At 41.3% G+C, this 26157-nt stretch overlaps 1 protein-coding gene across 2 annotated transcripts in view; it reads right to left on the bottom strand.

Annotated features, from left to right (window-relative positions):
- The window catches only part of cpt1ab (carnitine palmitoyltransferase 1Ab (liver)), a 67944-nt gene that overhangs the window by 23971 nt on the left and 17816 nt on the right, over positions 1 to 26157 (bottom strand). Inside the window, exons 4-9 of one of the 2 annotated variants that reach the window (XM_084169058.1) lie at positions 21623 to 21794; positions 20278 to 20379; positions 19040 to 19177; positions 18674 to 18751; positions 10068 to 10175; positions 7544 to 7631 (exon numbers count right to left, since the gene is read on the bottom strand). In XM_084169058.1, the coding sequence (XP_084025184.1) occupies positions 7544 to 7631; positions 10068 to 10175; positions 18674 to 18751; positions 19040 to 19177; positions 20278 to 20379; positions 21623 to 21794 (686 nt within the window). Of the gene's footprint in view, positions 1 to 6803; positions 6889 to 7543; positions 7632 to 10067; positions 10176 to 18673; positions 18752 to 19039; positions 19178 to 20277; positions 20380 to 21622; positions 21795 to 26157 lie in introns of both variants that reach the window. The other variant, XM_084169059.1, reaches the window with a different exon arrangement.

Raw genomic sequence — 26157 nt, 5'->3', positions numbered from 1 at the left:
TATTACTCTAAAACATACTGGACTCGACCTCAACTTCCCCCAAAATGCTGCACAGCAAAAAACAGTTGGTAGGGTTTTTTTCTCCAAAATGTTGTTTTCTTGGTTTTGTTTTCCAGTTTCGGATTTCCAAATGTTTTTTCTCACTCTTTTTATAGAAAAGAAAACACAAAACTGGATTTTCTGACTTCACAACAATGCCTAAACCACATCAGGGGATGACATTTGAGGTCTGGGAAAATTCTAAGAAACGTTTATTTTTTAGTGTAGCTGCCCTTTAATTCAGTGAGCATGCCCTGCACTGTTGTTTGATTAGCAGGTTTTCTGTAGTGCAGTAAGCGCACATGTGATGCGATTCGGCCGCCAATGGAATGGGCCGAGTAAAAGGCCAGCAACACTCTGTATTATTCAGTGCCCCATGAAATGACACCATATGTGACTCGTTTTAGGAAACTAGGCGTGTGTCACGGGTCACTACTTCACAGGAGAGCCATTTGAACGTAACATTTCTGTCTTTTATCAAAATGCGTTTTTTGGCAGAAATGCCTTCTGGAACATGTAAACTTAATGTGTCTTAATAACAAACGTGTATGCCATCTGTAAATACGAATAACATTGTTAAATTACAAGCCTAGTTGGTTTAGCCACAAAAAAAGACAGCAACCTTCCCACTAGCATAAGTTTTGCTCTCTACTTTCTGGAGGACCGAGTTTTGAAATCAGTGGAATTAGAGTATGATAGCTAAGGAGATGGAGAAAACACCTGTCTCCAGATTACATCTTCAAACTAAGGGCAACCATGGCATCTGTGAGGGAGACGCGTCCATCCATGATGTATACGGGTAAGATAGTCTAGCTAGCTACATTTTCAGATATTACACGTTTCTAATTTTGACAGAAAGTGGTTTCATTTAAAATTAAAGTGTACTGTTAGCTAGCTAGCTAACGTTAGATGTATGATCTTAATATTCGTATCTCAGACCCATTTGCTTTGCTTGTTATAGCCTAATGTTAGCTAGCTAACATTGAACCTGGTTTGTTAGCTACCTGCAGATTCATGCAGGGTAGTAACGTCATGAGTTGGGATTATGGTTCATTGTTTAGCTGGCTAGCTAGCTACATGTCTTAACAAAAGACTCCACTATGCAAGTATCCATTTCAATAGAATGTCACTGCGACAACTGTTGATAGACGTAGCTGGTAAATTCGCTCTGGCTATCTACTCCGATTTCAGAGCACGGGTAAGATAGTCTAGCTAGCTACATTTTCAGATATTACACGTTTCTAATTTTGACAGAAAGTGGTTTCATTTCAAGTTAAAGTGTACTGTTAGCTAGCTAACGTTAGCTGGCTGGCTCGCTAGCTAATGTTATGTGTTAGCTACATGTCTTAACAAAAGACTCCACTATGCAAGTAACCATTTCAAGTGCGTTCGTAAATTCAATCCGAGTATGCCAGAGCGCAGAATAACTGGTGAATTTACGAACGCTCAACACCCGTCGAATATGGCCGCTGTAAGTAAACGTCGGCAAGAAAGCGTAATTAAATTGTTGCCAGCAGCACAGTTACAGTCACCAACACTCTAGATAACATGAAAACAGCCTAACCAGCTTAGCTATAGAGAGTAAAATGGTCAGTGGGGTGTTCTCTCATTTGTGTCTGGAAGTAGCTAGCAAGCTAGCCAATGTTAGCCAGTTAGCTTGGGTGCTTGACTGCCGTTGTCAGGTCAGAACGCTCGGATCAACCCTACTCATCGGCCAGTGTCCAGGGTGCGCTCTGAATGCTCCGAGAGCGAAACGAGATGGGTGAGGCTAAAGCTTAAGAGGGTGTGAACGATGCTGAATGGGTGTAGAAAAAGAAGAGTTCTTCAGTAGGTACCAAAACATTCAAAGGCCATTTTCTCAAAAGTGAGATTGCAAGATTATCAATTTTCAAAGCAGAATTACTTTCCCATTGTTCCTCAAATGCAGTGTATGATATACCTTTTTGTAGCTCTGTGTCTCTGCTTTTATCCAATGTAAAAAACACAATTTCAAATTTTGCTACATAAGACCGAATCAAGGCGGTCGGTCACATATATACATTCTACAGACCCTACGGAGTATTCCCTACAATACTGTTACTGCAGCACCCAGAATAGTGCATTTATTTGAAATTGGAACATGTTTTTAAACCCAAATGTCACTTAAATATGAACAAATATGAATCATTGTTAATGTTTCGACAATTATTTTTTATATATCATGAATGGTTTTTGATATTTTTCTACTATTACGTGGAGTACTTTTATTTTGAATTTCCAAAATTATGTGACCCGGAATTACTTTTTTAGGTTTTCTGACGAGACGCTGATCATGTGATGACTTCGCAAATCAAATGCCCACTTGTGCTGCCACTGGACAGCAAAAAACAAGTAAGTTAACCTTTTTTATTGTAATTTAAAATAGTTTGTAGTAGTTAAATGTTGAGTTAGATTACATACTATAGCTACCTCAATCGTTATTTCAAATAATTTCAGTGACTTCACAGCAATTGCTAGCTAGCCAAAATTTTACTAGGTAGCAGGCTCAGCTAAATACAAATCCCCTTAGATACAGCCACGTCTCATAGTCACATCATGAGATTTGTAAATGAAAGAGGAATATAATAATATGAATTGAATGGAGTTTCCCATCTTCCCATTTAGAGTTTCTGGTGCAGCACAGAAATGCCCTTATCCAGATGGTGTGACAAAGACATTTCCTAACAGACCTGCTAACTTTCTTTGTTGTTACTTTTAAGGTTGGAACCAACATGCAGTACCTCCAGCAGGAAGACAGGCAAGAACCATTCATCCACCAGCTCAGGGACAAGCTACACTAATCACCGCCCTGTGTAATGTTCAATGTAATTGCATTGCTGGACTTTTTGAAACTTTATGTATTTGTATTGTTTAACAAAATGTACAAATAAAAGGAAATGCATGGATTAAACATTGTGTTTGTGTGTGTGTGTGTCAGAACCAAGATGATTTGGAGTAGTCCAACCTGAGACTACCGCACCAGGTATTCCTCTTCTGTTCCCATGCTGGAGAAATTTTTTGGCTGACCTTTCAGCGGTGGAGTGGGTGAATATGTCAAAGACCTGACTGGGCCCAGCACCGCGCGGTATGGCTCGTTTTTGTTGTGTGTGTGTTTGTGTACTGAGGAACATGTAATTTGGTTCCAGAAGAAACACACTTTTAATTTCTTTAGGTTGGAGGCTTTCATCAAGGTAAGTGTTTATTGGTGTAACGTCGTCCCCAGGCTATTGCACACACAGCACATATACAGTGGGGAAAGAAAGTATTTAGTCAGCCACCAATTGTGCAAGTTCTCCCACTTAAAAAGATGAGAGAGGCCTGTAATTTTCATCATAGGTACACGTCAACTATGACAGACAAATTGAGAAAAGAAAATCCAGAAAATCACATTGTAGGATTTTTAATGAATTTATTTGCAAATTATGGTGGAAAATAAGTATTTGGTCACCTACAAACAAGCAAGATTTCTGGCTCTCACAGACCTGTAACTTCTTGTTTAAGAGGCTCCTCTGTCCCCCACACATTACCTGTATTAATGGCACCTGTTTGAACTTGTTATCAGTATAAAAGACACCTGTCCACAACCTCAAACAGTCACACTCCAAACTCCACTATGGCCAAGACCAAAGAACTGTCAAAGGACACCAGAAACAAAATTGTAGACCTGCACCAGGCTGGGAAGACTGAATCTGCAATAGGTAAGCAGCTTGGTTTGAAGAAATCAACTGTGGGAGCAATTATTAGGAAATGGAAGACATACAAGACCACTGATAATCTCCCTCGATCTGGGGCTCCACGCAAGATCTCACCCTGTGGGGTCAAAATGATCACAAGAACGGTGAGCAAAAATCCCAGAACAACACGGGGGGACCTAGTGAATGTCCTGCAGAGAGCTGGGACCAAAGTAACAAAGCCTACCATCAGTAACACACTATGCCGCCAGGGACTCAAATCCTGCAGTGCAAGACGTGTCCCCCTGCTTAAGCCAGTACATGTCCAGGCCCTTCTGAAGTTTGCTAGAGTGCATTTGGATTATCCAGAAGAGGATTGGGAGAATGTCATATGGTCAGATGAAACCAAAATAGAACTTTTTGGTAAAAACTCAACTTGTCGTGTTTGGAGGACAAAGAATGCTGAGTTGCATCCAAAGAACACCATACCTACTGTGGAGCATGGGGGTGGAAACATCATGCTTTGGGGCTGTTTTTCTGCAAAGGGACCAGGACGACTGATCCGTGTAAAGGAAAGAATGAATGGGGCCATGTATCGTGAGATTTTGAGTGAAAACCTCCTTCCATCAGCAAGGGCATTGAAGATGAAACGTGGCTGGGTCTTTCAGCATGACAATGATCTCAAACACACCGCCCGGGAAACGAAGGAGTGGCTTCGTAAGAAGCATTTCAAGGTCCTGGAGTGGCCTAGCCAGTCTCCAGATCTCAACCCCATAGAAAATCTTTGGAGGGAGTTGAAAGTCTGTGTTGCCCAGCGACAGCCCCAAAACATCACTGCTCTAGAGGAGATCTGCATGGAGGAATGGGCCAAAATACTAGCAACAGTGTGTGAAAACCTTGTGAAGACTTACAGAAAACGTTTGACCTGTGTCATTGCCAACAAAGGGTATATAACAAAGTATTGAGAAACTTTTGTTATTGACCAAATACTTATTTTCCACCATCATTTGCAAATAAATTCATTAAAAATCCTAAAATGTGATTTTCTGGATTTTTTTTCCTCATTTTGTCTGTCATAGTTGACGTGTACCTATGATGAAAATTACAGGCCTCTCTCATCTTTTTAAGTGGGAGAACTTGCACAATTGGTGGCTGACTAAATACTTTTTTTCCCCACTGTAAGCCTGGGATATCAGCCATTCAAAGTTGGCCTTAGTGGGAGTGACCATAGAATTCTATGGGAGTGACCTTACTGAATAAAGTATTTGTCATCGTCACTACTTAACACAGTCAAAAAGTCATAAATATTGCTAAACCCTGCCCATTTCCACAACTTATCTTCTTAAAATGTGATTTTAAACCTAACCCTAACTAATGAAGGCCAAGTTTGATGCTTTGGTCTACCAAACCTTCTGCGCATTTGGGCGGAAGTGTCTGGGAACGAGATTAGGTGTAATGTGACTAACATGACATCCCTTTATAGCGTATGCCATCGTTCAGCACAACATGTTACCCTTTATAAAGCATATGTTTATTTAATATTCAACATATTGGGTTATGTCACATTTGACAGTGGTGATTGTCACACAGTTATGCCACATTTATGAACCCTTTATAAAGCAGGACATATGATTATACATTCTTTGTAACACTTATGAAGGCATTATGAAAGCTTTATGAAGCTTTTATAAGCTGAACATAATTTAAAGCGGGCCCGTTTGTTGTCCTAGGCTACCTGGCTAAAATGTTTGCTCGTTAGCCTAACTTCCTGTCATGGGCAACAATGCACCAGGCCAGCTAGTTAACATTAGCCTACTACAACTAGCTACATGTTGAACTACCATCCTCTCAGGCCAGAGGCACAATGTATGAATTTATGGTTGGATCAGAATCTCCGTTATAATCATTGGCCAGTACGGAGAATTAAGTAAAACCACTAGTCCAAATCCGTCTCTCCATCCATGACTAATTTAGGAAAGGGACGATTTTAGCTAGCTTGCTAGCCACCGGCGGACAACGACACAACGAGATGCAACAAATCAAGTTTTCTGTCAACGATGTTTGGCTTTTGATGTGATTGGTGTGAAGCCAAATCCAAACTGGCTTCCCTTGACACTTTTTAAAGAATGTTTTGTTCGCTCGGATGCTTTCTCCGGTGAGATTCATTCAGACTCTTGCGAATTGAAGGAAATGTATGAAACACAGAGAGACTAATTATTAATTATTTTGTATGTTTTTTTTTCCTTGGTTATTTTTTTGGGGAAGCCTGGCTTCCCTTGGCATCCATGAATACACACCACTGCTATTACGAGACTTTATGTTGGTGTTTCCTTTATTTTGGTAGTAACTTGTAGCAGAAGGCTACACTGAGAATGGAACAGCTGGATAGAGGAAACGGCTCGAGTCACACAAAAGAGAATATAACGTTACAGATAAAGTTTGGAATGACGCAATTTCATGTGTTCAACATCTAAAGATCTGCTTCGCTATACTGAGAGCTTTGCTGTATAATTTGTATAATGTGGGTGTTTTTGGAGTCTTTGTTCATGTTTTTTCAGGGGCCCCTTACTACTCAATGAGGAAGTGATTTGCCGTTTGGGGTAAGTGAAATCACAAAAAAGGTGTCTGGACCCTTCTACCCATCAAATTTACATAAAACATTTAGATTTGTTAGTAAAAAATTAAACATATCCTTTAACAACATCCTAAAACTTACTCTGCGCTTGGAGTTTTTTTCTTCTTCTTAAAACATGTTTTAACAGGATTCCTATGACCTGTTCTGAGACGCTTTGTGGATACGGCCCCTGTACTGACTGATTACTGATGAGTGATGGCTACAGGTACCAATCACAGCGCAATGTGCAGGGCCAATTCTACCACCATAACTCACACACTGCCAGGAAGCTATTAACATGCACAGAAGACTTCCCCATATAAAAAAAAAAAGTAGCATGCAGAATTATTATTAATTACGCATCCGATTAATCTAAATTAATAGGTGCAAAAATGTGAGGAGTAGAAGTAAGAATAGGAGTAGTGTTGGGAGTGGGAGATGCAGCAACACTTAGACTCTACCTGTGTCTACACCTGGGACACGACTGGTGTTGAACATACGCTCGTATTGGGATGAGCACATGGGAATAGTGTTTAGGAGCATGAGCTGAAAAGCAAGAGGGTGAAAGTCAAGAAACAGAGAGAGATGGCACTACTAAACTAAATGAAAACCCCACAGATAACAGAGGGACCTATGAGAGAGGAGGATGATGAGAAGGAGGGATGAAGATTGGGCTGATGAGGCAGCAGGAAGGGCTTTGGAGGGCTGCTAGGCTTGAAGGCGTGAACGGGGAGTCCAGAAATCAGCGGCCCCACTATCTGTGTCACCAGCACAACCCAAAGAAGTTTGTTGTCAACCCTAACATATTCCCTAGTACCACTCCAAATCTGGAGTGTTCATGCGGGGGGGAATACTTTTTTGCCAATGCTGAATTTAGAATTTAGTTCACCAGTATGGAAATGAAGCAGTATTACATCACATCGCTCAAATGTGTATGGGACACCTTCTGTCTTCTACAGTGACTTCAGGTCAAACAGTTTCAAATATAAGAGCCAATTAATGAGTGACACTTCATCGTCATCTTTGAGAGGAGCCAATAAGAAGAATTCCTTCTACTCAGGGAGGATGTGCTGGTTTAACACTGAGAACAGGGGTCAGGGGTTTTGTTTCCTGCGCCTGTTGCCATCGCGACAGCAGACTGTGGGTCACCACAGGCGTCGGAGGGCAGAGGGCAGAGCTGCAGTCAGTGCCCTCCTCTTACCTGTCTCCTGGCCGGGGATGCGGGTGGTGTTAAACATGCGCTCCCACTGGGCAGAGCACAGAGGAACCTTGTTCGCCAGCAAGTAAATCTAATGCGGCAGTGTCCAACAGTGGGAGGGAGGGACAGAACATCAGAACAGAAACAAAACATTTACCCGGTGTGTTTGTGTGTGTGTGCATTTATATATATATATATATATATATATATATATATGAATATATATAAAAACGCACACTGACACATTTAAACATACTACACATATCATATATACAGTACCAGTCAAAAGTTTGGACACACCTACTCATTCCAGGGTTTTTCTTTAGTTTGACTATTTTCTACATTGTAGAATAATAGTGAAGACATCAAAACTATGAAATAAGACATATGGAATCATGTAGTAACCAAATAAGTGTTAAACAAATCAAAATATATTTTATATTTGAGATTCTTCAAATAGCCACCCTTTGCCTTGATCACAGCTTTGCACACTCTTGGCATTCTGTCAACCAGCTTCACCTGTAATGCTTTTCCAACAGTCTTGAAGGAGTTCCCACATATGCTGAGCACTTGTTGGCTGCTTTTCCTTCACTCTGAGGTCCGACTCATCCTAAATCATCTCAATTGGGATGAGGTCGGGGGATTCTGGAGGCCAGGTCATCTAATGCAGCAATCCATCACTCTCCTTCTTGGTAAAATAGCCCTTAAACAGCCTGGAGGTGTGTTGGGTCATTGTCCTGTTGAAAAACAAATGATAGTCCCACTAAGCCCAAACCAGATGGGATGGCGTATCGCTACAGAATGCTGTGGTAGCCATGCTGGTTAAGTATGCCTTGAATTCTAAATAAATCACAGACAGTGTCACCAGCAAAGCACCCCCACACCATAACACCTCCTCCTCCATGCTTTACGGTGGGAAATACACATGCGGAGATCATCCGTTCACCCACACCGCATCTCACAAAGACACGGCGGTTGGAACCAAAAATCTCCAATTTGGACTCCAGACCAAAGGACACATTTCCACCGGTCTAATGTCTATTGCTCGTGTTTCTTGACCCAAGCAAGTCTCTTCTTCTTATTGGTGTCCTTTGGTAGTGGTTTCTTTGCAGCAATTCGACCATGAAGGCCTGATTCACACAGTCTCCTCTGAAAAGTTGATGTTGAGATGTGTCTGTTACTTGAACTCTGTGAAGCATTTATTTGGGCTGGTAACTCTAATGAACTTATCCTCTGCAGCAGAGGTAACTCTGAGTCTTCCATTCCTGTGGCGGTCCTCATGAGAGCCAGTTTCATCATAGCGCTTGATGGTTTTTGCAACTGCAACCGCCGTGTCTTTGTGAGACACAGAGTAGGTGAACGGATGATCTCTGCATGTGTGGTTCCCACCGTGGAGCATGGAGTAGGAGGTGTGATGGTATGGGGGTGCTTTGCTGGTGACACTGTCAGTGATTTATTTAGAATTCAAGGCACACTTAACCAGCATGGCTACCACAGCATTCTGCAGCGATACGCCATCCCATCTGGTTTGCACTTAGTGGGACTATCATTTGTTTTTCAACAGGACAATGACCCAAAACACACCTCCAGGCTGTGTAAGGGCTATTTGACCAAGAAGGAGAGTGATGGAGTGCTGCATCAGATGACCTGTTCTCCACAATCACACAACCTCAACCCAATTGAGATGGTTTGGGATGAGTTGGACCGCAGAGTGAAGGAAAAGCAGCCAACAAGTGCTCAGCATATGTGGGAACTCCTTCAAGACTGTTGGAAAAGCATTCCTCATGAAGCTGGTAGACAGAATGCCGAGAGTGTGCAAAGCTGTCATCAAGGCAAAGGGTGGCTACTTTGAAGAATCTCAAATCTCAAATATATTTTGATTTGTTTAACACTTTTCTGGTTACTACATGATTCCATATGTGTTGTTTCATAGTGTTGATGACTTCACTATTATTCTACAATGTAGAAAATAGTAAAACTAAAGAAAAACCCTGGAATTAATAGGTGTGTCCAAACTTTTGACTGGTACTGTATATATATATATATATATATATATATATATATATATATATATATATATATATATATATATATATATATATATATATATATATATATATATATATGTGTGTGTGTGTGTGTGTGTGTGTGTATGGTGTTGAAAAGTGAACGTGCATTGAAGCATCATGCGGGATGAGGAGAGAGAGAGTCAAGAGGTGAAACAGTCTTTTTCAGCATATCATACAGTTGGCCTGCATTAAACATCTGTGATCTCAGGTTGGAATGGGTGCTGGTCACTGTTGTTCATGCAGTAGAACGAGCATAAAGCACAGTGTCACACACTGCAGAAAAGTTCACAGAAAGCCATTTACCTCACACCAGTAACAATTGCTGTGGCTTGGCTACATAATCAACTACATTATGTATTACAAACATGCTTGGCAGCAGTAGAATGACGAAACATAAAAAAGCCCTCCATTTTAGAACTAATCACACACACAGACAAGGGGATGAAAAGAAAACTCACTGGTTTGAGCTGGGCTCTGTCCAGTTTCCTCCTGTAGAGCATAATGGCATGGATGACATTGCCCGCCCTCGCCGCCTGAATATGAGAGGGGAAGGCATAGAGAAAGTCCTGCAGAGAGGAAGAGAGGAGAGAGAGAGAGATTTCGATTATTACATTATTGTGTATTGCTGCTTTGGCAATACAAATGTTTTTTTTTGTCATGCCAATGTTATGTATTTTTTGTCATGCGAATAACATATAAAGCATTTTGAATTGAGAGAGAGAAAGAAAGAAAGAAAGAAAGAAAGAAAGAAAGAAAGAAAGAAAGAAAGAAAGAAAGAAAGAAAGAAAGAAAGAAAGAAAGAAAGAAAGAAAGAAAGAAAGAAAGAAAGAAAGAAAGAAAGAAAGAAAGAAAGAAAGAAAGAAAGAAAATAAAGAGTGTTTCGAAAGAGAGAGAACAAGAGAGAGAAGGAAGGAATATAATCAAATTTAACACAATATAATCAACTCAGTTCCAGTCATTCTAAATCTTCAGAAAACGCTTGACATAGTTACTTAACTCAAGGCCCAAGCCTAAACTCCTAGTAACTACCCAGCAAACATGCCCACATTGGCACGATGTGGGCCCAAAGCAGGCTAAAATATTATCTGCCCACATTGGGCCGATGTGACTTTGCTCATCGGCTTCACATTCGCCACAAGGAAGGTGGGCCAAATGGCAGCCCTTACTTCACCTGAAAAAAACAAAAACTTTGGATCGGCTGCCCTTATTGGGCCCATTTGGGTCCCAATATGATCTCATGGTATTGGCCCTATGTGTATTGCCCACCCTATGCCAATTTATTCATTTGATCTATTATTTCATAGGAATGTATTTATTTATTTATTACAATTTAACTGCATAAATTGTATAATTTTGAAGCCTTAAAAGGTATTAAGCAAACGTGTTACATTGTATCAGAAAGACAAGTTGTTACTATCATACATATACTGATCAAAAATATAAACGCAACATGTAAAGTGTTGGTCCCATGTTTCATGAGCTGAAATAAAATATCCCAGAAATGATCCATCTGCACAAAAAGCTTATTTCGCTCCAATTTTGTGCAGAAATGTGTTTACATCCCTGTTATTGAGCATTTCTCCTTTTTCAAGATAATCCATCCACCTGACAGGTGTGGCATTTATTTCTTATTGAACAAGTCCAGGTAGTACATTCCTGTTTTACTGGGTTTTCATCAGTTTGGCACATACTCTATACACAAAAGAGGGTTGTATTTTGGAGATATTAATAACCCCAGGCCCATAACCATGCCGACTGAAGTGGCAATGTATTCCCAAGGAAATATGAAAGGTGGTTATAATGAGCCCCACTATGGTACCCATGGTGAAGTAGTCCCTCGTCATAAAGTGCTTAGAAGCCTTAAAGGAATAGTTCACCCCAAATCATTCTTTAATTTTTCTTATTCGTCCCCTCTTAATACAGTCCCAAAATGTTTTGCATGTCAGCAGTCAAGTTTCCAAGATAAAACTTGCCACCTATGATGCAAAACACATCATCATGAAAACTTTGACTGCTGCATTGCAAAACATTTTGAGACTGCATCAACAGTGGACTTTTTTTATTTTTTTATTTAACCTTTATTTAACCAGGTAAGCCAGTTGAGAACAAGTTCTCATTTACAACTGCGACCTGGCCAAGATAAAGCAAAGCAGTGCGATAAAAACAACAACACAGAGTTACATATGGGGTAAACAAAACATAAAGTCAAAAATACAACAGAAAATATATATACAGTGTGTGCGAATGTAGTAAGTTATGGAGGTAAGGCAATAAATACGCCATAGTGCAAAATAGTTACAATTTCGTATTAACACTGGAATGATAGATGTGCAAAAGATGATGTGCAAATAGAGATACTGGGGTGCAAATTAGCAAAATAAATAACAATATGGGGATGAGGTAGTTTGGTGGGCTAATTTCAGAATGGCTGTGTACAGGTGCAGTGATCGGTAAGCTGCTCTGACAACTGACGCTTAAAGTTAGTGAGGGAGATAAGAGTCTCCAGCTTCAGAGATTTTTGCAGTTCGTTCCAGTCATTGGCAGCAGAGAACTGGAAGGAATGGCGGCCAAAGGAGGTGTTGGCTTTGGGGATGACCAGTGAGATATACAGTGGGGAAAAAAAGTATTTAGTCAGCCACCAATTGTGCAAGTTCTCCCACTTAAAAAGATGAGAGAGGCCTGTAAATTTCATCATAGGTACACGTCAACTATGACAGACAAAATGAGAAAAAAAAAATCCAGAAAATCACATTGTAGGATTTTTAATGAATTTATTTGCGAATTATGGTGGAAAATAAGTATTTGGTCAATAACAAAAGTTTCTCAATACTTTGTTATACAGTGATCCCTCGCCACTTCGCGGTTCACTTATCGCGGATTCGCTATTTCGCGGATTTTCATAATGCATTTTTTTTTTTTTGGTGCATTGTGCTCTGCATTCTGATTCGCTAAAAACTCACTCCCGCTTCTTGTATCAAAACATGCTACGAATTGTGCTATCATTTTGTCGTCTCGTGCAGTTATGTGTACGTACATAAAACAGCTTGGCAAATTTACATTAAGTTGGCCAAATTATCTTGTAATTTCGAACATCTCCTAAACCCATAATGTCGACGAAACGGCCTGGACCGACAAAAGCACCTGCGGATGGGCCCAAACGGCGGAAGATGCTACCTATCTCAGATCAAGTTAAACTTCTGGACATGCTAAGGGAAGGTAAATGACAAAGCCACAAAGCGACGATGAAAGAGAAGAGGGAGAAGAGGACACGAGAGATGAGGAGGAAGGACTAACGCTTGGTCGCTTAGCAACCATGGTGCGAATGGCCACTGAACTTAAGCGAGTAGCTGAGGAATGGGACCCTTTGATGAGCCGTTCATTACAGTTCTCCAACGTAATCGATGGTGGCATGTCGGTGTACAAGGATCTTTTTGCAAAGAAGAAAAAAGAGCGACAACAGCTGCCTATCACTATGTTCTTCTCCCGAACAAACACACCTGCACCGCGGGCTTCAGAAGAAGAGAACACTGCAGAGCGCAGTCAGGATGCAGCGGCCCAGTCTGAAGAGCAGTGAAACGGCCTACACGTGAGTCACTGTATTTGTATACATGTAATAGTTGCTAATTGTAAAAAAAAAAAGTTTTCTATTTCGCGGATTTCACTTATCGCGGGTCATTTTCGGAACGTAACCCCCGCGATAAACGAGGGATTACTGTATACCCTTTGTTGGCAATGACACAGGTCAAATGTTTTCTGTAAGTCTTCACAAGGTTTTCACACACTGTTGATGGTATTTTGGCCCATTCCTCCATGCAGATCTCCTCTAGAGCAGTGATGTTTTGGGGCTGTCGCTGGGCAACACAGACTTTCAACTCCCTCCAAAGATTTTCTATGGGGTTGAGATCTGGAGACTGGCTAGGCCACTCCAGGACCTTGAAATGCTTCTTACGAAGCCACTCCTTCGTTGCCCGGGCGGTGTGTTTGATATCATTGTCATGCTGAAAGACCCAGCCACGTTTCATCTTCAATGCCCTTGCTGATGGAAGGAGGTTTTCACTCAAAAATTCACGATACATGGCCCCATTCATTCTTTCCTTTACACGGATCAGTCGTCCTGGTCCCTTTGCAGAAAAACAGCCCCAAAGCTTGATGTTTCCACCCCCATGCTTCACAGTAGGTATGGTGTTCTTTGGATGCAACTCAGCATTCTTTGTCCTCCAAACACGACGAGTTGAGTTTTTACCAAAAAGTTATATTTTGGTTTCATCTGACCATATGACATTCTCCCAATACTCTTCTGGATCATCCAAATGCACTCTAGCAAACTTCAGACGGGCCTGGACATGTACTGGCTTAAGCAGGGGGACACGTCTTGCACTGCAGGATTTGAGTCCCTGGCGGCGTAGTGTGTTACTAATGGTAGGCTTTGTTACTTTGGTCCCAGCTCTCTGCAGGTCATTCACTAAGTCCCCCCGTGTGGTTCTGGGATTTTTGCTCACCGTTCTTGTGATCATTTTGACCCCACGGGGTGAGATCTTGCGTGGAGCCCCAGATCGAGGGAGATTATCAGTGGTCTTGTATGTCTTCCATTTCCTAATAATTGCTCCCACAGTTGATTTCTTCAAACCAAGCTGCTTACCTATTGCAGATTCAGTCTTCCCAGCCTGGTGCAGGTCTACACTTTTGTTTCTGGTGTCCTTTGACAGCTCTTTGGTCCTGGCCATAGTGAAGTTTGGAGTGTGACTGTTTGAGGTTGTGTACAGGTGTATTTTATACTGATAACAAGTTCAAACAGGTGCCATTAATACAGGTAACGAGTGGAGGACAGAGGAGCCTCTTAAAGAAGAAGTTACAGGTCTGTGAGAGCCAGAAATCTTGCTTGTTTGTAGGTGACCAAATACTTATTTTCCACCCTAATTTGCAAATAAATTCATTAAAAATCCTACAATGTGATTTTCTGGATTTTTTTTCCTCAATTTGTCTGTCATATTTGACGTGTACCTATGATGAAAATTACAGGCCTCTCTCATCTTTTTAAGTGGGAGAACTTGCACAATTGGTGGCTGACTAAATACTTTTTTTCCCCACTGTACCTGCTGGAGCGCATACTACGGGTGGGTGTTGCTATGGTGACCAGTGAGCTAAGATAAGACAGGGATTTGCCTAGCAGTGATTTATAGATGACCTGGAGCCAGTGGGTTTGGCGACGAATATAAAGTGAGGGCCAGCCAACAAGAGCGTACAGGTCACAATGGTGGTTAGTATATGGGGCTTTGGTGACAAAACGGATGGCACTGTGATAGACTACATCCAATTTGCTGAGTAGAGTGTTGGAGGCTATTTTGTAAATGACATCGCCGAAGTCAAGGATCGGTAGGATAGTCAGTTTTACGAGGGCATGTTTGGCAGCATGAGTGAAGGAGGCTTTGTTGTGAAATAGGAAGCCGATTCTAGATCTAACTTTTGATTGGAGATGCTTAATGTGAGTCTGGAAGGAGAGTTTACTAATGAAAAAAATACAAAAATATCGTTTTTGAGTTGATTATTCCTTTCATCTGGGCTTTTTCTTGAGGAACAAGTCTTGTTTTTCATTTCAAGCTAGAAAAGACTTTGTTGCAGACACTTTTTTTCCTTTGTTGGACTATGAATGCCCCAGGGTCTTGCCTGCACACACTAGACACACTTTACCACACTGCACTAAGATTTGTAACAAACAAAAGACCTCTTACACATCACTGTACCTTATATCAGTTAGCAGGATGGTCATAGTTGTTTCTACTTGTCACCCGATGTCACTAGTTTGCGTTGCCTTATGTAAGGAAGCATGTTGTTTTACTTCACACACATGCCTGCTCACACATATACATATCCACTGTTTGTTTGCTCTTGTATTTGTGCTGTTGCCAGTGTTTTCTGTCTGTGTTGTCCGTTTTGTCTTACATTGTTTTTTGTGTGTTTTTTTATCCCCCATCCTCAAAGGAGGCCTTTTGCCTCTTGCTAGGCCCTCAAATAAAGGTTAAATAAAGGTTAAATAAAATATTTTAAAAAATACTTAACTGCAAGGGACATGTTTGGCTACAAGGCCATTTTAGGGCAGCTGCCAATATATTTAAGCACTTTACTCACCCTACAGAGTCAGGGACATTACAGTATGAGATCACAGAGCTGTATTTTATATAACGTTCCCAATACAAGAAGTGAGTGTTGTTAGAGTGCTTTGAGCTTTGCTGCCACATCATCTTGGAACACTCAGAATAATTAATTTACTCTGAATGATAATTTTAAATCCCAGATATGAGGGCTGCTGACCACAGATTGCACATGTTTTTAAACCTGCTCTTTTAAGCTCTCTTATGCACTTGCACTGTTTTAACTTCTATCCATTTTTATGTTTTATGTAGTGTTGTGTCTCATGTAACTACACTGAACAAAAATATAAACCCAACATGCAGCAATTTCAAAGATTTTACTGAGTTACAGTTCATATAAGTAAATCAGTCAATTGAAATAAATTCATTAGGCCCTAATCTATGGATTTCACATGACTGGGAATACAGATATGCATCTGTTGGTCACAGATACCTTTAAAAAAAAGTAGGTGCGTGGATCAGAAAACCAGTCAGTATCTGGTGTGACCACCATTTGCCACATGCAGCGCGACAAATCACCTTCGCATTGAGTTTATCAGGCTGTTGATTGTGGCCTGTGGAACCTTGTCCCACTCCTCTTCAATGGCTGTGCGAAGTTGCTGGATATTGGCAGAAACTAGAACACGCTGTCGTAAACGTCGATCCAGAGCATCCCAAACATGCTCAATGGGTGTATGCAGGCTATGGAAGAACTGGGACATTTTCCGCTTCCAGGAATTGTGTACAGATCCTTGCAACATGGGGCCGTGCATTATCATGCTGAAACATGAGGGGATGGCGGAGGATGAATGGCACGACAATGGACCTCAGGATCTCATCACGGTATCTCTGTGCATTCAAATTGCTATAGATTAAATGCAATTGTGTTCGTTGTCCGTAGCTTATGGCTGCCCATACCTTAACCCCACCGCCACCATGGGGCACTCTGTTCACAATGTTGACATCAGCAAACCGCTCGCCCACACGACGCCATACAGTTGAAACTGGGATTCATCCGTGAAGAGCACATTTCTCCAGCGTGCCAGTGACCATCAAAGGTGAACATTTGCACACTGAAGTCGGTTAAGACGCTGAACACCAGTCAGGTCAAGACCCTGGTGAGGATGACGAGCACGCAGTTGAGCTTCCCTGAGACGGTTTCTGACAGTTTTTGAAGAAATTCTTCGGTTGTGCAAACCCAGTTTCGTCAGCTGTCCGCAAACGAGGTCAAGAAGCCGGATGTGGAATTCCTGGTCTGGCGTGGTTACACGTGGTCTGCGGTTGTGAGGCCGGTTCGACGTACTGCCAAATTCTCTAAAACGACGTTGGAGGCGGCTTATGGTAGAGAAATTAACATTAAATTATCTGGCAACAGCTCTGGTGGACATTCCTGCAGTCAGCATGCCAATTGCACACTCCCTCAAAACTTTAGACATCTGTGGCATTGTGTTGTGAGACAAAACTGCACATTTTAGAGTGGCCTTTTATTGTCCCCAGCACAAGGTGCACCTTTGTAAAGTTTAATCAGCTTCTTGATATGCCACACCTGTCAGGTGGATGGATTATCGTGGTAAAGAAGAAATGCTCACTAACAGGTATGTAAACAATTTTGTCACAACATTTGAGAGAAATAAGCTTTTTGTGCGTATGGAACATTTCTGGGTCTTTCAGCTCATGAAACATGGGACCAACACTTTACATCTTGCGTTTATATTTTGGTTCAGTATTATATTTTGGTTCAGTATATATATGTATGCTGCTTTCTTGGCCAGGGCTCACTTTAAAAAAAAGATGTAAATCTCAATGTGAGTTCTCTGGTTAAATAAAGGAAAAAAATAAAAATAAAAAATGGTTCTCTATAAAGAAATATATGGGCCATGAGAGACTACAATCCACACTTTTTAGCCACTGCCACCTTTACATTGAGCTGATTTGTGCATGAATATAAGACTGCGCTACCTGGGTTGTGTTCATTAAGGCACACCGTAGCAAAACATTTTAAAGCGTTGTGCAACGGAAAAAGAAAATTAGCATTTTTTACTGAACAAGTCCAGATAGTCTCTCCCTGTTTCTTCATTTTCATGCTTACTGAACTGTTTGTTTTTTTGTCATCAACACTATGAATAGTGGCTGTGGCACTATGTATACAAACCAGGGGAGTATGGATCACAATCTCTCCTAGCCCATGAAATCAGGAACCATAACATAAAACATTGTAATTTAGATGAGGAATCCCTTTAAGCATACGTGTTAGATCAGTTATTGGGTCAAAGTTTGCGGCAGACTTACGGGACATAATCTTGTTTACAGTTGCCCACTGGAATAGAGTTCAGACATGCTAATCAAATAATAGACAGACGTCTGAACACCCTAACCTAGCCGCAGTCCATCAGTTAATCTCTTCCTCAGACACAGTAATCAAAACAACAAACACATTGGAAATGTCTCTAAGCTCAGTGATAGAGCTTATGTTTGGGGAGAATACCAAGTGAATAACCAAAAAATACTAAAGAATGGCAAAATAATATATTAAAAATGACTAAACGTATAACAAAAAAATGCTTTACAACAGATCTAAGAACGAACATAGGCACGGCCCTGTGAAAAAGGTTAGGTTAGGGCAACAATCTGGAGACGGGAACTCGAGAGGCACAAACCATTCATCCATTACATTGCATAAGACAGAGACTGCCTTATGATGAGCATGTGAAACGTTATGCACAACAGATATAGAACAGTGGACAAGGCTCCATACAAATACCTACAGCTCTGTCGTGTCTGTCTATACTCACAACTACAGTACAGAGTTACAGCATACTCACATTCAGACATGTTCAATATAGTCAATACACACATTTACTTGGGTAAATTCACCCTTAACAACACTTTTGGAAGGGAATCTCACACAACCCACTGCTAGGTGAGAGATGTCTTACCATGGCGTAGTAGTTACTGTTGACCATGATGGGCCCACGACCCCGAAGGTAGATGTACTCTTCCCACCAATCACTGACCTGAGAGAGAGAGAACGAAAGAGAGAGAGAGACAAAGACAGACAGAGAGAGAAAGAGGGAGAGAGTGAGAGAGAGAGATAGAGAGAGACATAAAGAGAGAGATGAAATATGAAAAAGGGGGAAAGAAAGAAATAAAGCCCTGTGTCATGATGATTACAGCCTGCGCTAGGCTAAAGAATATTCTATATATTCTTAATATAGATTATTCAGTGAGTCATGAACCTACATTAAACAGCATTAGAATGTATATAACCCATATATCAAACAAGGAGGTGCAGACAGACTCACATAGTTGGAGGCCCACCAGGACTTGAGCTTGAGGTACCACTGTAGTCTTGGGCCCAGGTTCTTCTCAAATTCCTTGGCCAGACCCTCCATCCTCACATACTGCTCGTCATCCATCAATGGACGAGCTGACTCCAAGTACTGGAGGACACACACAGAGAAAGGAAGGAGATACGGTTAGGGTGCAATATTTAAACTCAACCACGTCATTATTATTATGTTTTCTGTTGTTTTTTGAAATTGAAATATGACAATAAATATATTGTTAAAAAAAATACTAATTTAAACCACATTGTATTTGTGTACCACATTTTACAATACACATGTAAGGGGATGAACAAAGAGGGGTTGTAGAGTTCTATGTAAATAACACACAGTGCGGGGGGGTGATGCGGACGAGGGAGGAGGGTGGTATGGTTGCCAGTTAAACAATTACTTCCTGGGGCAACACGGTCTCAGGAAAGGGAAAGGAAGGGGATACCTAGTCAGTTGCACAACTGAATGCATTCAACCAGGAAGAGAAGGGAACGACGGCTGGATGCAAAGGCTCTTTTCCTCTCCTTTTTCCACAACCGCCTTTTTGTGTAACCTAAACCTAGTGTCAAGTATCATCCCCATAACGGGCCATAATCATTGCATTTGCTTGTAAAGCCAATAACCCATCGTTGGAGTCTGGTCAGCTGTGACTGGGGGCTTGGGGTGGATGTTTTAAAGGGATAGTTCACTCAAAAAACTATATTTTTAGTATTTTGTTCATTAGTCCACTGGTAATACAATCCCAAAATCAAATTTGCATCATATGCAAAACACATCATCAACCCTATACTGAAAGTGGTCTATCTTGAAAACGTGACTGCTGACAAACAACAAAACAAAGGAATTGAATTAACAGTGGACTAATGAAGAAAATACTAAAGGATTGTTATTGAGTGAACTATCCTTTCAAAGGTAAGTGGCGCTTTATTGACATATTGACTGAGATGCAAAGAGAGAGTCTTATTGAGACCTCTGAGGTGTCAGCCTATGATTACAGATTACTTGATGGAAATTCCTTTCATTTATGTGAATCTGTGATTAACAATTTCCCAAAATATCTGACTATCAATTTAGCTTCAGAGTAACAGCAACTCCTCTGAATGCACTGTGGTGGTGTCCTCAGAGAGGCCAGTAATCTAAGCAACTGATATGACATCGCAGGATATGATATCAGAGGATATGAAATCATCATAGGATGAACTCACCCTTCTGCAGGTGTCCTTGACCGGGGGGACGGGCAGCCTTGGCAGCGAACTCTGGAAGCTGTACAGCATTGGCTTCCTGCCAGAGAACAACTTGACAAATAACTGTGAACGACAGCATAGCAGAGCAGAAGAGAGGAGGGGTGAAAGGAGTGGAGGGGGAAGAGTAAAATTAACCTTCGTGATTTACCTCCCAACCTGGATACTGTATGTAAGGCAAAGTGCACAAGAACAATCTACAAGAAAATAGTGGTTTTAAAGGCATCATTTGTGATCTTTACAGCCATTTTCTATCATTTAAAAATGATTAAAGGGCTATATACTAATGAATTCAAAGGCTATATACTAATGAATTCAAAGGCTATACTAATGAATTTGAGAGCGGTTACATTTCTCCAGCCTCATCACTCTTTGTTTTATAGCAAACCAAGTTCCAGGGCTGCCGTTTTTTTTTATTTATTATGGATTGGCTCTTTACTACTGCTCTAGCAGAAAACGTTACATTGCATCTCTAGGCATGTGTGGTTTGATGTTAGACTGTTGAGACTAACACCAATGCACGTTAGAACACATTTAGCTACAGGAGAAGAAAATAAAGGTTAAACGGTGTGTTTGGACCGCATAGAAAGTACATACTCAGAAGTGTGTGAAGACAAGCTAGCAAATAAAGGGGCACTTCACCACTTTATAAGCTCATATTCATATGTAGATATTATGGTGCTAGAGATAATTAATATGAGGTTAAAAAGTGGCGAAGCGGTCTCCCGAGTGGCGCAGCGGTCTAAGGCACTGCATCGCAGTACTTGAGGCGTCACAACAGACCCGGGTTCGATCCCAGGCTGTGTCACAACCGGCCGTGACCGGGAATCCCAAAGGGCGACGCACAATTGGCCCAGGTTAGGGGAGGGTTTGGCCGGTGGGGCTTTACTTGGCTCATCGCGCTCTAGCGACTCCTTGTGGCAGGCCGGGTGCCTGCAGGCAGACTGGTTGTCAGTTGAACAGTGTTTCCTCCGACACATTGGTGCAGCTGGCTTCTGGGTTAAGCAAAGTGCCGATTTTAAAACAGCAGAAGCTAGTTGGGTTCTTGATGTGATCTATTCTAACAGCAAACCTTCCTAGTTCTCAAGAATCAAAACAACTAAGATTTAGAAGGAATGTCAACATTGTAACAAAGGTTTACTGCACAGAGATGGGATAAAATGGAACATAGTGAAGGTAGATGTTCCTATAAACCTTGTATTTATTTGGTATCTAAGGTATCTACACCTGACTCAAACGTAACTAGACTTATTGTTATGAAACACCTCAACAAGTAAGAATTATGTGCCTAGCGTAGTTCTGAACTCACTATCCAGAGTTGCGTGCCCCAGGAGACAGATCCGTGGCGGTTGTACATCCAGCCGTGCCACGACAGCAGGCACTTGAGGGCGTTCCTCATGATGAAGATGATGGTGACCCACAGGCCCGTGCCCACCAGCACCCCACCCACCACCCGCTGGCTGTCTTCCAACATGTACGGACTGCACAGGGAGAGAGAGAGAGAGAAAGAGACATCATTACTGTGTTGTCCTGTTAATCACTATTGTTCATTGAGTATTATTTTTCTTATTATGTATTTCCGTCACCACTGACTTAATGTTTCTATATGCTTGCTTTTGCAATGTATGTGGTAACATTTTCCATACCAATAAAGCCCTTTGAATTGAATTATATTGAATTGAGACAGGGTCAGAAACTGCCTGACAGGAATACTGCTGGTTTTGTACAACCAGGGCCGTGTTCAGTAGGCATGAAACGGAAGAAAATGGTCAGAAACATAGTGAAACAGGGAGGCACTCCAATAAGAGTTGTCCAATAAGAAACACTCATTTTTGTTTTCCGCTGCAAAATGTTTTGCTACGTGAATTCTAATGAACACGACCCTGTATACCCACTAAAGAGAGAGAGAAAGAGAGAGAGAAAGTGAGTAAAAGAGAAGGAGAAAGAGAGCGAGAGCGAGCGAGCGAGCGCGAGAGAGAGAGAGAGAGAGAGAGAGAGAGAGAGAGAGAGAGAGCACTAATGCATGTGATAAGTTGTCCTCTGCACGTGACAAGGACACAGGGATTCAGGAAGAGGGGTAATGGAACCTGGACGTGGAACCCTTAACATCCATTGGTTGGAGGGCATTGCTAAGTGTGTATTTGAATTGATGGTCAAAATAAACATGTACCTGCAGACATGACAACATCAGGCAATATGTAGGCTATGAAACAACCTAAAAATGATAATGTTAAAAACCTGGCCAGACTCAAAACCTCATTTTAAAAATATGATTGATGAAGATGATACATTTTATCTGTAGTGGAATAAATTATGCTTGAGTTTTTGCTTCCCTATAACAGCTAGGAGTTTTATGGGGTAACTGTTGTTGATAAGGAGTTGGAGGGAGATTTTGGTACACAGAATATCTAGATGACCTGCTAAATCCTTTGAAGTTTTACAATAGGCGGTTGGTTATACACAATAAAATGAAATTCACTGCAATCAATCAAAATACCAACCAGTGCTAAACCAGAAAACATTTCCACGGAATCTATGACAATGGGCGCACCATGGGCCCATGTACAGTGTGAATTGTTATTATATGCAATATAACAAGACAATGTCTACATGGAATTTTGTCTCAACAAAAGCTTGCGCTATGCACACCTTATCTCAATGCTGCCCTATAGACCTATCTTTAAGGAGGCTAACCATCTTATAGATAATGTATGATAATATTGATCAGAACAAGAGCAGCAAGCCACATACATGCAAGCGTTGAAAAAAAAAAAGCACAATGTAATGTTGTCAAAATAGATGACACTGAGTATCACGGTATTTATATCACGGCAAGGAAACAAAAAATGAAGCAGATTGAAGCAAAACAGTCCTAATGTTGAAAACTAACAGCCTTATGCTGTCACCCAAATTGATTTGTTTACTTTCTAAGCTATAGCACAAAATATTTGGTATAAAACAGGTTCTCAAAGGACCATAGAGTTCAATCTGCTTCTTGTTTTCTTTTTTTGTCATGGAAAATCGAGTATTGTGATACTGTACTGTGACAACACTAGCACAATGTTATGCAAACACAAATATTAGGGCCTGAAGGAATACATGTTCAGTGTGTGACTATGTATGTCAAATCTATGGGTGAACCATATCGGTGGTTTTACAATATTTCTGGACCACTGGACTCAACTCTGACACTAGGGTGATGTCACAAAGAGGGGAACTGGGTGAGTACATGCCCTCTTGGTTGTGAAAATGGTGAGACAGGTGAATATCTCTCTGACACAATGGTCCCCAACCATACTCCTGGATAGATTTTGGGCTAGTTCAGCACTAACTAACACACCTGTTTCTTGATGATTAGTTTATTTGTTAAATTGTGTGTGTGTGTGTGTGTGTGTGTGTGTGTGTTAGTATACAGTGGGGGAAAAAAGTATTTAGTCAGCCACCAATTGTGCAAGTTCTCCCACTTAAAAAGATGAGAGAGGCCTGTAATTTTCATCATAGGTACACGTCAACTATGACAGACAAATTGAGAAAACAAAATCCAGAAAATCACATTGTAGGATTTTTTATGAATTTATTTGCAAATTATGGTGGAAAATAAGTATTTGGTCACCTACAAACAAGCAAGATTTCTGGCTCTCAAAGACCTGTAACTTCTTCTTTAAGAGGCTCCTCTGTCCTCCACTCGTTACCTGTATTAATGGTACCTGTTTGAACTTGTTATCAGTATAAAAGACACCTGTCCACAACCTCAAACAGTCACACTCCAAACTCCACTATGGCCAAGACCAAAGAGCTGTCAAAGGACACCAGAAACAAAATTGTAGACCTGCACCAGGCTGGGAAGACTGAATCTGCAATAGGTAAGCAGCTTGGTTTGAAGAAATCATCAGTGGGAGCAATTATTAGGAAATGGAAGACATACAAGACCACTGATAATCTCCCTCGATCTGGGGCTCCATGCAAGATCTCACCCCGTGGGGTCAAAATGATCACAAGAACGGTGAGCAAAAATCCCAGCACCACACAGGGGGACCTAGTGAATGACCTGCAGAGAGCTGGGACCAAAGTAACAAAGCCTACCATCAGTACCACACTACGCCGCCAGGGACTCAAATCCTGTAGTGCCAGACGTGTCCCCCTGCTTAAGCCAGTACATGTCCAGGCCCGTCTGAAGTTTGCTAGAGTGCATTTGGATGATCCAGAAGAGGATTGGGAGAATGTCATATGGTCAGATGAAACCAAAATAGAACTTTTTGGTAAAAACTCAACTCGTCGTGTTTGGAGGACAAAGAATGCTGAGTTGCATCCAAAGAACACCATACCTACTGTGAAGCATGGGGGTGGAAACATCATGCTTTGGGGCTGTTTTTCTGCAAAGGGACCAGGACGACTGATCCGTGTAAAGGAAAGAATGAATGGGGCCATGTATCGTGAGATTTTGAGTGAAAACCTCCTTCCATCAGCAAGGGCATTGAAGATGAAACGTGGCTGGGTCTTTCAGCATGACAATGATCCCAAACACACCGCCCGGGCAACGAAGGAGTGGCTTCGTAAGAAGCATTTCAAGGTCCTGGAGTGGCCTAGCCAGTCTCCAGATCTCAACCCCATAGAAAATCTTTGGAGGGAATTGAAAGTCCGTGTTGCCCAGCGACAGCCCCAAAACATCACTGCTCTAGAGGAGATCTGCATGGAGGAATGGGCCAAAATACCAGCAACAGTGTGTGTGAACCTTGTGAAGACTTACAGAAAACGTTTGACCTGTGTCATTGCCAACAAAGGGTATATAACAAAGTATTGAGAAACTTTTGTTATTGACCAAATACTTATTTTCCACCATAATTTGCAAATAAATTCATAAAAAATCCTACAATGTGATTTTCTGGATTTTCTTTTCTCATTTTGTCTGTCATAGTTGACGTGTACCTATGATGAAAATTACAGGCCTCTCTCATCTTTTTAAGTGGGAGAAGTTGCACAATTGGTGGCTGACTAAATACTTTTTTTCCCCACTGTATATTCAGTATGTGGCCCATGTGGGAATCAAACACACAAATGTAGTGTTCTAAGCACCATGTTTCAACCAACTGAGCCATCAGAGCCATAATGCTGGATTAAAATGTAAAAACCTGCACTCTAAATACCAGGGTTGTTCGGAAAAGACTTCCAACCCATTCCAAAGCTTTCCAGAGAACCATTCCAGAATGAATGTGCCTGTTAATCCATGTCAGTTTAGGTAATGGCATGAAGAGCAGGTGGAGGGAGCCCTGAGTGACCTCCCTCTCTGATTTAAATCTACTGCTTGCAACACAGTTACTGTATATCACGTGTCCAACTCATTCCATGGAGGGCCGAGTGTCTGCGGGTATTTTCACTCCTCCCTTGTACTTGATTGATTAAGGTCACTAATTAATAAGGAACTCCCCTCAACCGGTTGTCTAGGTCTTAATTGAAAGGAAAAACCAAAAACCAGCAGACACTAGGCCCTCCATGGAATGAGTTTGACAACCCTGCTGTACATGGATCCATTGAAAATATGGTTTAAGCCCTGTAGACACCTTATAAACCAAGGGGTTCCACTTCCTTCAACAACCTGTGTATAATGCATTTATACTAGTGTTTCTTGAACAGTGCATAGAAATGAATAAACACATTTATTAATGCATACTTAATGCATAATAACACATAGGTGGTTCATAGAGTTCATAGTCCCAGCGGGCAAAAATTGTTGAAATTACATCATAATAACGTCATTTGAACTAGTTTCTGGTTGTAACAACATCATTTCACCCAGTTTTGACCGCTGTGGTGGTTTAGAAAGTGTTACCCAAAGACATCTGTCCT

The sequence above is a fragment of the Coregonus lavaretus genome, assembly GCF_964263955.1.
Source record: "Coregonus lavaretus genome assembly, chromosome: 9".
NCBI lineage: Eukaryota > Metazoa > Chordata > Actinopteri > Salmoniformes > Salmonidae > Coregonus > Coregonus lavaretus.
This window is presented reverse-complemented; position numbering and strand designations above follow the sequence as displayed.